The sequence below is a fragment of the Gopherus flavomarginatus genome, chromosome 3, assembly GCF_025201925.1.
Source record: "Gopherus flavomarginatus isolate rGopFla2 chromosome 3, rGopFla2.mat.asm, whole genome shotgun sequence".
Classification (NCBI taxonomy): Eukaryota; Metazoa; Chordata; order Testudines; family Testudinidae; genus Gopherus; species Gopherus flavomarginatus.
In genome coordinates, this window is record NC_066619.1 from 6034535 (window position 1) to 6050308 (window position 15774).

A 15774-nucleotide genomic window follows, 5' to 3' on the forward strand; every position below is an offset into this window, starting at 1 on the left:
GTCGGGTAGCCTATGTGACATGAGTCTGATGCCGCAGGTGTCCACAATGTGGAAACCACTGCAGCTGGCACTAATTGGCTCCTTGGTAGTCTCAGCAGGGAAACTAAGGATTGAACCAGCCATGGGAACTGACGTTCTTATTCGCTCATGGAGGATGGTCTCTCCAGGGTTGGTTTCAGGCATGTTAGCGAGGGGAAGCCTGCTCTGTGGATAAACAGAGAACAACAGTGCAGCATGTTTCACCAGTGCACGCTGGCAAAGCCCTTGTCACCTCACCTGTCAGCCACCCAGTGGGCATGTGGCAGCAGCTTTAGCAGCATTCGATCTGGGCAGCAGGTGCTTTGTGGGCATGCAGCCCTCTGTCGTCAGCTGCTGTGTGAGAAGCACTCTGGTTTGGGACGGGCATGTGAATGGCTCCCAGCTTTGCATGGAAGATCATGTTGCAGAATGCGACTAGCAGGTGTGACACCAGTCTCCTGGCAATGGAGACTGGCCCAGAGGCACAATAATGTTCATAGATCCATCCCTAGTACAAGACATGGTGATCCCATCTGAGGGTGATTTTCCTCCTCAAAGACCAGATGGTTGGTAAGATGGACCCCCTTCTTAAGGAGGGACTTTGAAGCCTCTTCTGCTTATCCAGGGGGTAGGCTCTTTGGGGAAATCCCTCTCCTGGTGTCTGGAAGTCAAGAGACTCATACGTCCCCAAGATTTCGGAGCGGTCACCGCAGTTCTCTCCAGTCGATGTCGGGAGCTCGTTCAAAGAACAGATTCATACAAGCACGGATGGAGAAGGAGCTTTGACGTAGTATTAACTGGCTTGAGCTCAGCATAGTTAGCTATCACTGAAAGCACCAGCCGCAGAGTTGAGCAGTAGAGATGTTCTAACTATGTCCAAGCACAGCTACAGTAGATTTTGTCAGCAAACAAGGAGGCACCAGATCCACAGCCATGGTATGAGAAACCAGCCTGCTATGTTCATGGGCAGAAAAGAATCCTCTGTCCCTTTTTGAGCTCTTGGCATAAGAGGAGAGTTAAACACCAAGGCAGAGTGGTTGAGCAGACAGAGGAGAGAGCCAGAGAAGTGGAGTCTTCATCCAGAGGTCTTTGACTTAATACTCAGAGCCCTCGGTCACCCATTTGCTTCCCAATTCAATGCAGAGATTCCCACTTTCTGCCCCAGGTGAAGGATTCACTGACCTGTAGCCATGGATGCACACTTTCCGTGGCTGGAAGGGCTGCTGCTGTCTGCCTTTCCACAATTTGCAGTGCTCCCCAACGCAGTTCAGAGGCTACAAAGCAGAGGGCAGAGGTTGATTCTGACAACAGGAAAACAAAAGACCATGTCCCAGCCAGATTTTTTAGAGCAGCGTCTCGTGTCAGCCCCACTCCAGTTTGCAGGATTCCCCCTTGGTACCTAAACTTAGTGCTAAATGGCTTACTAAGAACCCTTTGAACCTCTGTGTTAAATGTCCCTGTTTCCTTAAAAGTGGTTTTCCTCATAGCACTCAGCCCTCACTTCTGCAAGAAGAGTTTCAGAACTGGGAGTCTCATCAGTAGAACCACAGTGCTGCATCTTCCATCAGGACAAAGTTTTAAGAAGCAATGCATCTTTCATGTCCAAGGTAAAATTCGGTATTCCAGAGGTCACAAAAGAGTCCTTCCCCTCTTTCTGTCCACATCCTACTGAAAATCTTTGGCAAACCCTGGATGTTAGGAGAGAGTTGAAGATCTACATCAAAGATACAGAAGAGTTCAGAAAATCATTGACTCCTTTTCTTTTATTCCATCTGTTGGTGAAAGGTCATTGTTTTATTCCATTCATTCATGTCCAGGTGGATACAATGGTGCAAAACAGAAGTTTACAAGGCCAGAAACTCAGAGCTCCTCAGTGGCTACCTCCTGGACTGAAGGATTTTATGGACTCTCTTTGTAGCGTGCATAAGTTTACAAAGTATTACAAGCTTCTCAAAAGCAGTATTTGAGCAAAGGATTCTGCATGCTGTGGTTCCACGGATTAAAAGTCTATTTACTCAGCTGCATAGAGTTTTGTTAAATCAAACCCTCCCTGACTGCAGACTGCTCCTGGACAGCCCACTGTAAGGGGTCTGTGGATCTTCTGTGTGCAGAAGAAAAAGGAAAAACCTTTCTTCTGGTGGGCAGGTCCACAGACCCCCGGACGGTGCGTCTTCTCTTGTAACGGTTTGCCAAGCGGCAGAACCAGAACTCTCAGGGAAGGATAGGCGTGGCCATCCCTTTGAAGATCGTGGTAGGTTTGAGATGCTTCCATGCACTGAATTCTCTAAGAATTAACTAACAGTTATTGAACATAGTGAGATTCAGAAATTTTAATCAGAACATTTCCTACTGCAAAGCAACTTTTATTTCTGCCTTAAAGCAATGGTGAGCAAATAAATATGCTCATACATTATGAGAGGAGGAAAAAAATAGACTTCTGGGGATGAAGAAGGTTTTTGTCCTGGATATGATGGAATCTGTGGACCCTTCCCTCTAGAAGAAAGGAAATATTTCTGTTCTGAATAAAGGCCTCTCTGACTGGTGAATCTGGCAAGTAGCTTTAGGAAATTCTGTTGTCACGTTGCAAAACAAGTCAGTGACTTGTAGTATACTGGCAGATGTGCCGATGGGTGCGTGTATGCATGTACACATACTCGCCCATATATAGTTCCAATATTTCTCCCACTTTCTCTCTGAGGTTAACCTCAGCTAAGAGGATATGTATTAGTCACTTGATATACTCTTTATTCTCCACTGTTTGCAACACCCTCCTAGAAATTGCAGAAAAATGGTCTGTCTCCCTACAGAGTCTGTGGAGCAATCTTCCAAAGAAAGGAGTGAAAATTCAGTCATGCAAGATATTCGCAAGACAAAACAGTGCACCAGTAAGCAATACTATATGAAACAGCTCTTTCTTTGTCAGGGAGATGGTCCAATGGGGCTCTTCCACCTCTGTCTTGTGTGATTCGCTGATTCATTTTGTTATGCTCATACAAAGTACTCTAGATTTTTTTATAGGGGAGAAGGCAACACACTGCATTTATTGAGAATACAGCAGTTAGCATATCCTTTTTAGTTACATATACACATACACACTGTGCACACAGTCCCGCCAGTCGATGTTTATCATTACCAGTCCAGAGTCTGCATTAATTTAGTGGCCAGCCAGATTGGTCGCAGTGGGGAGCCGGGCTCTGTCGCTTGTGATCCTATGCTTTTGGAGTTGTGGTAAGACTAACCCAAAGCCCCATGGCAAAGCACCCTGTTTTTAATGGTTCTTTTGTTTGAAGTCAATGGATTTTGCTGATAGTTTGACGGGTTACTTTTTAATTGGTGTTGTTTTTTGATTTACAAACAGCAGTGTTTGTATATTGAGCAAGAAAGGCATTATAAAGTAAATCTCACTAAGTTTTGTGATTAAAATAGTTTACACTGTGGCTCGGACCTTCAGCATTTTTTAAATTTAACTAACATAAACACAATTTAGAATCCTATTTCTTATTTATTAGATCTTAAAACAGAAAAAAAAAGACTAGAGGGTCTAGTTTGTAATGCATATAGGAAACAAGACCCCATTTTTTTTATAATAGAACTTATTCTAAAACAAAAGGGGACCATAATCAGTCATAAAGACTGTTCTGGTCTTTCCCTGCCTTATTCAGTACAGACACTGGCAGTCTGTCAGATGTGTTTCTACTAGTGCCCCAGAGGGTCATTTCTTTTTGCTATTTAAAAAGGATGGCTGGCAGGATGAACTTAAAACATACATTAATACATTTGATATATACTATATTATGACCTTTTAATACAAATGTAACATCCTACCCCAACAATTTGGCAACCTTTTATTTAATGCAGCCCAAAGAACATGGCTGCTTTCCTTCTGTGGCTGGCACACATAGAACAGTATGTCGGCAGGCTGTTTGTAGTGATAATCAGGATGGCCCATTTCAAACAATTGACAAGAAGGTGTGAGTAACAGTAGGGGGGAAATTAGCATGGGGAAATAGTTTAATTTGTGTAGTGACTCATCCACTCCTAGTCTTTATTCAAGCCTAATTTAATGGTGTCCATTTTGCAAATTAATTCCAGTTCTGCAGACTCTCATTGGAGTCCGTTTTTTAAAGTTTTTTTGTTGAATAATTGCGAATTTTAGGTCTGTAATAGAGTGAACAGGGAGGTTGAAGTGTTTGCAGACTGGTTTTTGACTGTTATAGTTCTTGATGTCTGATTTGTGTCCATTTATTCATTTGCATAGAGACTGTCTGGTTTGGCCAATGTACATGGCAGAGGGGCATTGCTGGCACATGATGACATATATCACATTGGTAGATGTGCAGGTGAACGAGTCCCTGATGGCGTGGCTTATGTGGTTAGGTCCTATGATGGTGTCCCTGAATAGATATGTGGACAGAGTTGGCAATGGGCTCTGTTGCAATGATAGGTTCCTGGGTTAATGTTTTTGTTGTGTGGTGTGTGGTTGCTGGTGAGTATTTGCTTCAGGTTGAGGGCCTATCTGTAAGTGAGGACTGGCCTGTCTCCCAAGATCTGTGAGAGTGAGGGATCGTTCTTCAGGCTAAGTTGTAGATCCTTGATGATGCGCTGGAGAGGTTTTAGTTGGGGGCTGTAGGTGATAGCTAGTGGCGTTCTGTTACTTTCTTTGTTGGGCCTGTCCTGTAGTAGGTGACTTCTGGATACTCTTCTGGCTCTGTCAGTCTGCTTCTTCACTACAGCAGGTGGGTATTGTTGTTGTAAGAACGCTTGATAGAGATCTTGTAGGTGTTTATCTCTGTCTGAGGGGTTGGAGCAGATGCAGTTGTATGTTAGAGCTTGGCTGTAGACAATGGATTGTGTTGTGTGGTCTGGATGAAAGCTGGAGGCATGTAGGTAAGTATAGCGGTCAGTAGGTGGTGTTTATATAACTGTCGCTTATTAGCACTGTAGTGTCCAAGAAGTTGATCTCTTGTGTGGGCTGGTCCAGACTGAGGTTGATAGTGGGATGTAAATTGTTGAAATAATTTGTGGAATTCCTCGAGGGCTTCTTTTCCATGGGTCCAGGTGATGAAGAGGTCATCAATATAGCACAAGTAGAGTAGGGGCGTTAGGGGAGGAGAACTGAGGAAGTGTTGTTCTAAGTCAGCCATAAAAATGTTGGCATACTGTGGGGCCATGTGAGTACCCATAGCAGTGCCGCTGACTTGAAGGTATATATTGTCCACAAATGTGAAATAGTTGTGGGTGAAGACAACGTCACAAAGTTCAGCCACCAGGTTAGCTGTGATATTACCGGGGATACTGTTCCTGATGGCTTGTAGTCCATCTTTGTGTGGAATGTTGGTGTAGAGGGCTTCTATATCCATAGTGGCTTGGATGGTGCTTTCTGGAAGATCACCAATGGATTGTAGTTTCCTCAGGAAGTCAGTGGTGTCTCTAGGAGTGCTGGTAGAATAGGGCTTGAGGAGAGAGTCTACGTAGCCAGAGACTCTGAGGTTTTTCTGCAGTTTCATACCAGAGCTCTGAGCAGTCATAATGCAACTTCTCCACCTTTTCTGCCCTGCCTGTCCTTCCTGAACAGTTTATATCCATCCATGACAGTACTCCAGTCATGTGGGTTATCCCACCAAGTCTCTGTTATTCCAATCACATCATAATTCCTTGACTGTGCCAGGACTTCCAGTTCTCCCTACTTGTTTCCCAGGCTTCTTGCATTTGTGTGTAGGCACTTAAGATAACTCGCTGATTTGTCCTGCTTTCTCAGTATATTCTATGATTCCTCCTGTCACTGTGTCTGAGAGCTGATCCCTGTTCCCCACGTGTCTGGTGGCATGCGTTCAGGTAGACTCACACGTGAGGTTGTTTACTTAGCTCAGTTGTCGACCCTCTCCCCTCACGCCTGCCGCAGTGAGAGTTGGGTTGTATGGGCCCAGGGCGATCAAGCTGGGGCTTTTATCATTGTTTGCGAGCGTTCTTTCTGAACCCCTGTTCCAGGCAGCCGCCTGAGGAGGCTTGGGGGAGGACGGGCTTGATGGGTCATTCACATTGTTGAAGTATTCATGCCATGAGAGCAAGTCCCTGCAGAGCCCCACAGAGCATTACGGCAGTTCTGGTGGCAGACTTTTAAAAGGAAACTGAATTGTCTCGTTTACCGTGAGCCAAGGTGCTGTGTTGCTGGGGACGAGTCTTTCCTTGTGATTGTTTTTCAGTGTCAGTGTAGGACTGGCAGGGCACCTGGAGCATTGGTGTGGGAGTTCGGCTGTGGGGGGACAGGAACTGCAGAAGGAACTGCATTAGGTTTAGCGCACCGATCTAGTGATTACAACGAGTCCTTGTGGCACCTTAGAGACTGACACATTTATTTGGGCATAAGCTTTCGTGGGCTACAGCCCACTTCATCGGATGCTTGGAGTGGAAAATACACTAGGCAGGTATGAATACACAGCACATGAAAAGATGGAGTTGCTTTATCAAGTGTGGGGGGGTCAGTGCTAACGAGCCAATTCAATTAAGGTGGAAGTGGGCTATTCTCAACAGTTGACAAGAAGGGGTGAATACCAAGGCAGGGGGGGAAAAATCACTTTTGTAGGGCTAATCAGGCCAATGTAATCAAGGTGGCCCATTTCCAACAGTTGACAAGAAGGTGTGAGTATCAGCAGGGGAGAAATAATTTTTGTAGTGACCCATCCACTCCCAGTCTTTATTCAGGCCTAATTTGATGATGTCTGGTTTGCAAATTAATTCCATTTATGCGGTTTCTCCTTGGAGTCTGTGTTTTGAAGTTTTTTTTGGTTGAAGAATTGCCACTTTTAAGTCTTGTTATTGAGTGTCCAAGGAGATTGACATGCTCTCCTGGTTTTTGAATGTTACAATTCCTGATGTCTGATTTGTGTCCATTTATGAGCTGGCTTCCCCATCCCACTTTCTAGAGTGATCTGCAGCAGAAAGAAGTTAACCTCACTAGAGCAGAAACTTGGTAGCAAGGAAGGCCAGTGCTTGGCAGGCAGGCTAATTGCAAACCATATGGTTCTGCAATATGGTCCTCCCTCCAATCCAGGGGAGCATGGCCTGCTGGGAACTGTACTCCCTGTGGACTGCATCTCTCTATTATGTCCAGCCCAGAGAGTAGGAGATAGGTCTTAGTTCTGGGACAGGTTGAAGTCTCATATTGATCTTTCACTGGGCTCTAAACACCTCTTATAGTGTCCTTATGCTGCTGTGGGAAGCCAAAGGAAAACCCTGATAGTTGGGGGCTGCTTGCTGGATGCAGTCCCCTCTTCCTTCCCTACGCTGCAGGGAGCTGTTACATATTGTAGTGGTTTCCCTGGTGTGGCTGCCTTGTAGTGACATTTATTACGGCAGTCGGTGGCTAGCAGATCTCGCCCCCCTCCTGCATGACAAGCTCCAGTGCATTGGAGTTGGTATGGCTCTGTTGCGGGACAGGTGCAGGGGAGCATGGTGGCCAGTCCCTGGAAAGCAGGTCATTTTAATTGAAGTTGGGATGTGGTGATCCATGAAACAGTTGTAGAATCTGCACTTGCAAGAATCTTTCACCGGATCCTACTTGGCTGTGAACCAGTGTCCTTGGTGTCTCTCCCTCCTGGGGAGCATTACACAGGATTTGTGACATGTAATTTGTGACGCCTGACATGACTCCCTTTCAAATCCTCTTCCAGGAGGCCTTTGGAGACTTGGCCTTGTTCTTCTATGACTTGCACGGCGGGGAGGTGATTGGAGTTTTGTGGAAACCCTCCAGTTTTGAGCCCCAGCCTTTCAAGGTGAGTTTTTGACCCTCTGCTTTTAGTTTCTTGTTATTTGTTGCAGTGCTGTGGGAAGTTTGGAGGGGATTGTAGTAACAATAGTGTCACCTAGTGTCTCTGAGCAGGTCTCAAAATGCTTTACAAAGGCGGTCAGTATCCTCTCATCTCACATTCGGGGAAACTGAGGCACAGATAGGTGAAGTGACTTGCCCAAGGCCATCCAGCCAATGGCCGAATCAGGAACAGGACCCAGGTCTCCTGAGTTCCAGTCCAGAGCTCTATCCACTAGGCCAGGGGTAGGCAACCTATGGCACGGGTGCCGAAGTCGGCACATGAGCTGATTTTCGGTGGCATGCACACTGCCTGGGTCCTGGCCACCAGTCCGGGGGGCTCTGCATTTTAATTTAATCTTAAATGAAGGTTCTTAAACATTTTGAAAACCTTATTTACTTTAGATACAACAATAGTTTAGTTCTATATTATAGACTTATAGAAAGAGACCTTCTAAAAACATTAAAATGTATGACTGGCATGTGAAACCTTAAATTAGAGTGAATAAATGATGATTCGGCACAGCACTTCTGAAAGGTTGCTGAACACTGCGCTAGGCAATAATATCCCCCAATACACACATCCTTTGATCAACACTAACACACATGCCATTCTTAGCCCTCGTGGAGAGTAGGTGAGTGTTGTCTCCATTGACAGGGAAACTGAGGCAAAGAGCCTCATTTTCAAAGGAAGCCTGTGTTTTTTGGCTGCCCAATTTGACACTCCCGGGCCTGATTTTTCAGAAGTGCCAAGTGTCTGTAGCCCCACTGACCAGTCCAAGACGGTAGCACTGGGATCCCAGAGTTCATGCTGAGTTTGCACCACACAGTTTAACATGCACAGCTATTTGGGAGCAAGGGCATAGCTTGAAGAGTGCCTGGGGGATGGTAAAGGTGGGTCTGATGCACAGGCGTGGATGTGATTCATGCTGCTTTATATGAGGAACTCATCAAAGACGCAAAGAAACTTGTGATTAATGGCCCACAGTTCTTCTGGCAACCACCCTGCCTGTTCTGCCATCCCTTTAATTCGTAGGGCCCGTGTAGCTCCTCTCTCTGCGCCTGGGGCACTTGCTGCCCTGCAGTGCTGCTGCTTTGAAATCTGGTCATTGATTGCCATGAAATGAGATGATGCCCCCAAGCCCATGCCGAGCTTTACACATCTGAATAGCTCTATTGACTTAAGGGAGATAATTCCATCTTGCTGGGTCGGGTTCTTAACTCCCAGTAACAGATCAAAGCAAAGGCAGATCAGACAGGTTGTCTTCGACCCGTTGACCTTTAAGGCACCCTCTATGCGTCTGTCCCCACCTCCTAGGATGATCAGTGAGTAATTTTCCAGTGTTCAGCGTGCACGTATTAGGGGTAATTGTGATTGGAAATTGCATTGTTGCTATATTGACGGGCTGCTTGGTTGTGTATGCTCTGAAGGGGACGCTTTTGCAGCCTTCTGGTTTACACTGTAACAGGAGCTGTTAAAAGTGAACGTGGTGCTAGCAAAAGGGGACAGGATTGGAAGAGAAGTGGTGAGACCGGACAGTGGTAGCATTTACTTGTCACGTTGGGCTCACTGCGGAAGAGTAGGAGTGGGTAGGGGTTGCATTAGAGCTCCTGCCACTGAGGGGAGCCTGAGCCCCTTAAATCCCAGTCCCAGCCCATCCGCTGGAGCTGCTGCCGGGATTCAAAGGGCTCTGGGCTGCCCATGGCAGCGGGGAGCCCTGAGCCCTTTAAATCTCAGCCGCGGCCAGGAATCTCTGCAGGCAGCCCAGAGCCCTTTGAAACCCGGCTGCGGCTGAGATTTAAAGGGCTCAGGGCTCCCTGCCGCTGCGGGCAGCCCAGAGCATTTTGAATCCCGGCCGCGGCTGAGATTTACAGGGCTCCCTGCCACTGCGGGCAGCCCAGAGCCCTTTGATTCTCCGCCGCAGGCCGCACAGTGAGCCTCCGCAGGCTGCATCGGCCCGCGGTCTGTATGTTATGCAGACCTACATTAGAGATTTAACTTCCGGAGAAGAATACAGCATTGCTGGGCACAAAATGCAGATGTCAGTTAGCCCAACCCATATGCATGTGTATTACAGGCATCCAACATGAAAGGAAGAATGATGGCATCTCTAAGCAGTGAGGAGCTAGTCACCGTTCCCAATGTGGAAGCCATCCTAGAAGACTTTGAGATCCTGGGCGAAGGTCTGGTCGGATCAGTGGAGGCACGTACAGAGAAATGGACTATCTAAGACCATCAAGAGCTCTTGTTAGGCCTCCTGTACCATATCTGTAACCCTTTCTGTTTATAAATTTGTTCAGGGGAAGAAAATTCTTGAGCAATATCTCTAATCCTGTTAATGTGGTACACATCTCATTCTTAAAAGCATTGCAGCCCTTGAAAAGGGATAGTATTTTCTATAGACATAAGACACCCCCTCTTTATACCTTCTCCAAAATCATCTCAAGGTGAGATGTATTGTTCATAAACGTTCCTATTTGTTCATCATGGTGAATGTTTATATACATTTTCCATGTCTTAAATATCTGCTGGGATGTAAAACAAGAAGGGCATTTCCTAGTATAATAAAGAGGTATTTATAATAACTGCTTTTATTTTTGTCTCCAATAGCATTTCTCTGATAAGATCACTTCATATACTCCGTCTCCTCCCCACCGCCAAACTGTGCATTTATATAGGGAGTACGATTATCCAGAGTTATAGTATTGAAAAGAGAGAAATCGGGGACACGATAAAAATATATAAAATAATGAATGGGCTAGAGAACGTGGATTGGGAGCCTCTGTTCTCCCTGTCTTACAGTGCAAGAACAAAGGGACATTCAAAGAAGTTAAAAGGTGAAATATTCAAAAGTGGTAAAAAGAAATACTGTTTTTCATGCAGTGTGTAATTAGACTGTGGAACTCACTGCCACAGGATGTCATTGAGGCCAAAATATTAGCAAGATTCAGAAAGTGATTGGACACATAACTTTGAATATTCTCAATATCCATTTCGTTCCTGCTAACAAGCATTCTGGAGGGGATATTAAACCTAATGGTTCAGGGCTTAAGCCAACCTCTAACTACTAGAGATCAGGATGAGACTTAATATGGAGGCAGTTTATTCCTATTGCAGGGTTCTTACACCTTCATCTGAAGCAGCTGGTGCTGGCCACTGTCAGAGGCAGGATACTGAACTAAATGGACCGTGGGTCTGATGCTGCATGGCAGTGCCTGTGTTCCTGTCTCACTGAAATTGCTCTCAGAAGTCCCAACATGTCTCCTGAGACACAGACGCGATTTTAAAATGTTGGGTACGTTAATATTGTTGAGTTAGACATGCCAGGAGTTAAACCACACCGAAGGGGTTAAATTGCCTGTAAATACCCTTTCTTGTAGTACTCTCCCCCACCCTCACCCCCAGCCCTAGCACTGTTACTGTTTGCACCAGGGGGTTTTAGTGCAATTTAGCTATAATGTAAAAAAATAATGAGTGGGTGAAACCAGTGTCAAATCTGAGAGCAGATTTATGCCTCTGTTGTGACTTCGGAAACCAGGGGGCGATGCTGACAGGCCCACATTGAGTTCCATTAGCAAACAGCTTGAGCAGCTATAAAAGAGGTTTGCAAGCTTTTACTTTTTAGTTTTAACTTTTAAGGCCTTTCACAACATATCTTTGCCCTGGTTACTCATCTCTTAGAGTCCTGCAACCCGGCCTTAATTGTTCATTGTCACAATTACCCAGAAGTCCCTTCACACTTATGCCTGGGAGAGCTCCCTGTAAACTGAAATCTGCGGGTTTTACAATAGGCTGCTCCAGATTCCCCCTTAAAACTTGCCTGTGCCATAATGCCTTGGAAAACTTGGACAGTGGCTAGGGGCTGGTGTGCTGAAACCTTGGCTTTTCAGACTGGTTTTGTGAGCTCCCTGCCTGGTTTGTGTGTATCCACCTGTTTCCCACTGCGATTGTGGGAGGGACCGTCGTCTTGCTAATTGTGGCCTTGTCCTCACTAGGGCAAGCAGGGATTTTCTAATGTGTTAAATCCTAGTGCAGGCAAGGCAGCTGTAATTCTCACCCTGGGTAGCTGGTCCAGGTAAACCCTAGGTTCTGCTATAGGGGGTGAGCTCTGCTTTCCGCTCCAGGTCCAGGCTGAGGTCCAGTTGCAGGGTGGGCATGGAGGGAGCTCAGCCCAGCCACAGCCTGTACTCTACCTGCCCCCCAGATTATTTAAGGGGGGACAATTCCTGTTTTGGAGTCAAGCCGTTGCCATATTCCCCACCCCAGTTTTTCCAATAGCTCCCCCACTTCAGCGTTTCAGTACGTTAAAAACTGTGTCCCTGTTTTCCGTCCTAAATATCCTTCATTCTAGCTGTGACCAGATGTTGGCCCTTCGGGGTGTGGGCTCATCGCTCATTGCTTTCATCCCAGCACCTGTTGCCAGTACTGAATTCCCTTAAGAAACATAAAGGCAAATCAAAGCTCCGTGGTAGCTGTAAGGTGGAGTAGACCTTCCCTGCCCTACAGTGATGCTGCAGCATTCCTCCTCCTTATCTTTCCTAGCTTCTGCCTAGAGTAAGGCACAAAAGTTTGGAGAACGTCCAGGCTGGTTTTTGCAAATGTGTTAACTCCCTTGAGTTAACTGCCAATCTGTTATCCCAAATGTAGACAAGCCCTTGTGCAGTACCCAATCCGGAGGCTGTGTCTACATTGCAAACTTTTGCTGTTGCAGCTGTCAGTCAGATGGGAGGAGGTGTGATCCTTAACCGAGTTGGGCCAGCAAAAGACCCTGGTATAGACACGGGGGTGGGGGGAGAAATTATTTTGCTTGGGGGAGGGCACTGAAATACGCGCAGAGTTGCTGGTATAAGCTGTGCCAAGATGAAGGGTACTTTGCCTCTGTAGCACGCTGGCGTAGCTGTACTATCAGAACCTTCGAAATGTAGACCTTGCCTTGTAGTGACCCATTTTGCTGCAATTAGCCTGTGTGAGCTGGTCTACCAAGGTGGGGTAGACACAAGCTGTGGTGCCGTGATGCAGCTGTACCTCATCCCTGGGCACTTCCCCCTCTCCCTGTACTGGGGGGGAATTATATCACAACACCACAAAGCTTCAAGCAGCCCCTTACAGCCATAAAAAGGAAAGCGAAGACAAAAGCTCAAAGGCTTCTACTGAAGGGTGTGCTGGATCCAGCCACTAAACAGTTAATTAAAGGGACATGGTCAGCCTTTACAGGTGTCCCAGGTTACCTTCCCTAGAAATATTTTGGGTTTATGTAACGCAGGGGTTCTCAGACTTTTGTACTGGTGACCCCTTTCACATAGCAAACCTCTGAGTGTGACCCCCCCCCATACATTAAAAACACTTTTTTATATATTTAACACTATTATAAATGCTGGATACAAAGTGGGGTTTGGGATGGAGGCTGACAGCTTGCAACCCCCCTTATAATAACCTCGTGACCCCCTGAGGGGTCCCAACCCCCAGTTTGAGAACCCCTGATGTAATGTAATTCACCCTCTACTGCACCTTCACTCCAGGGATCTGGCTTCCTTCTTTTATCTTTGTGTTCTTGGCAGTGGTATCAAACTGTAGTGTTGCCAGCTCCAATGAATCTCATAGTCTTAGTGCTTTTCTTAAAGCCCCAGCTCCTGGAGTCATGTGATTAGAGCAGAATCTCAGCTTGCACTTAAAAAGGAAAGACAAGGTAGGTGAGGTAATATCTTTTATTGGACTAACTTCTGTTGGTGAGAGAGACAAGCTTTTGATCTTACACCTGAATACAAACTCTTGTGTCTCTCATACCTTGGGACCAACACGGCTACAACAACACTTCATACAACAATTGAAAAAAAAGCAAGTTTCTAACCCTCATGATTGCAAGAGAGCAGCTTGGAAGCATGACTTGAGTATAGCCTAGAGGCTTGAAAGCCAGAAGGCTAATGAAAAGAAACCCAAGGATGTTTTTGTTTTTGTGGTTTTTTTTGTTTTTAACAAAATCTTCTTGTTTAATCCGATTTTTGTGTTTTTGAGACCTGATTTTTCAAAGCATGTTGGGTTGATAATACGGAAATGGAGACTAATTTTGGAGGGCTGTTCACCCACCGGGAGTCTGAGACTCTTGTGCTGAGAACTGTGGTCTCTAAGCACACCCAGATCCCAGTGCATCTCAGTCCAGTTCTTATTGGACAGGTCCAAAAGCTGCTACCGCTGCTTAGTAGAGCTGAAGGCCAAGAAGAAAGGCAAATAATTGCAGGGACCCTGGAGACTGACAATCTTCTTCCTACAATGCAACTTGCTGTGCTGGTGACTCACCAGTGGGTGCTCTCCCACCTGAGTCAGTGTCAGTGCTTTCTGCTTTTCAAATAACTGCAACAACATTGAATTCTCACACCGCCCCAGGAGGCGGGTAAGTATCATTATCATCTATCTTACACAAGATAACTAGTCTGTTGAGTGCTAAAGAGATCATTAGCTCTCCCCTGCTGCCTCCCCCCATTGACAGTAAGAAGCCACTCAGATCCAGGCAAAGTCAGATCAATGGATACATCTTGTACTGCAAACTGCAGGGAAGTTCAGATCTTGATCTGGACCCCCGGCCTGTTCCATTGTTTTCTGTACACAATGAGCAGCCCTAGACCTTCACTGCACCGACTTTTTATTTAAGGTAAGTCAGTGGTTTCCAAACTTTAACAACCTGTGAACCCCTTTCACTAAAATGTCAAGTCTCACGAACCCCCTCCTCAAAATGAACATTTCTAGGGATTTTCTCCTGAGGATAAATTATAAAAGCAGTGATCTGGGAAATATAACATTTGTTTTTATGACATGCTTATTACACACTATTTTTATCATTACAGTATGTTTATTACATTATGAAAATGGCAACACTCTTCCAAGATCTCACTTTCGTAGCTTGTATCACTTTGAATAAGTCTGTTATAAGACCAGGCTCCTATGTTTCATCAAGGAGTATCCGATGTGAAACAGCAGGAAAGTATTTAAGAAGCCAAATCAGAGTTCCTCCTACACAAGCTTTCAGGTCTTGAGCAGTCCAGGCAAACAATGCACAATACAACAAAGCTTAAACTTGTTCAGAATAATTTTAAAAACAACACTAGCTGCCTATTTAATTTTAAAAATAGCAAAAAATATTCACTTCCCTCCATTTCTTATAAGCAGTCTTGAAGTTTAAATCTCCTCACTGTGATAGATATGCTTGCTTTGATCTGCTTAGCTCTTGGAAGTCCAGGGGCTCTGTGCTGCCCAGACTCTGTAAGGAGTCTTTTGGTACGGGAACCCACAAGGGGAGAGGCAACTCTAGATTTAATCCTGACTGGAGCGCAGGAGCTGGTCCAAGAGGTAACTATAGCAGGACCGCTTGGAAATAGTGACCATAATACAATAGCATTCTACATCCCTGTGGGGGGAAGAACACCTCAACAGCCCAACACTGTGGCATTTAATTTCAAAAGAGGGAACTATACAAAAATGAGGGGGTTAGTTAAACAAAAGTTAAAAGGTACAATGACTAAAGTGAAATCTCTGCAAGTTGCATGGGCCCTTTTTAAAGACACCATAATAGAGGCCCAACTTCAATGTATACCCCAAATTAAGAAACACAGTAAAAGAGCTAAAAAAGAGCCACCGTGGCTTAACAACCATGTAAAAGAAGCAATGAGAGATAAAAAGACTTCCTTTAAAAAGTGGAAGTCAAATCCTACTGAGGCAAATAGAAAGGAGCACAAACACTGCCAGCTTAAGTGCAAGAGTGTAATAAGAAAAGCCAAAGAGGAGTTTGAAGAACTGCTAGCCAAAAACTCCAAAGGTAATAACAAAATGTTAAAGTACATCAGAAGCAGGAAGCCTGCTAAACAACCAGTGGGACCCCTTGACGATCGAGATACGAAAGGAGTGCTTAAAGATGATAAAGTCATTGCGGAGAAACTAAATGGATTCTTTGCTTCAGTCT

General features: G+C 45.5%; 1 protein-coding gene across 3 annotated transcripts in view; it reads left to right on the forward strand.

Moving 5' to 3' along the window:
• NOL6 (nucleolar protein 6) overlaps positions 1–10417 on the forward strand; it is a 65913-nt gene extending 55496 nt beyond the window's left edge. For 2 of the 3 annotated variants that reach the window (XM_050943547.1, XM_050943546.1), the window contains exons 25-27: positions 1506–1625; positions 7689–7790; positions 9901–10417. In XM_050943547.1, coding sequence (XP_050799504.1) covers positions 1506–1625; positions 7689–7790; positions 9901–10053 — 375 coding nt within the window. In that variant the 3' untranslated portion in view covers positions 10054–10417. The remainder of the gene's footprint in view (positions 1–1505; positions 1626–7688; positions 7791–9900) is intronic. The other variant, XM_050943548.1, reaches the window with a different exon arrangement.
• The last annotated feature ends 5357 nt before the right edge of the window (positions 10418–15774 follow it).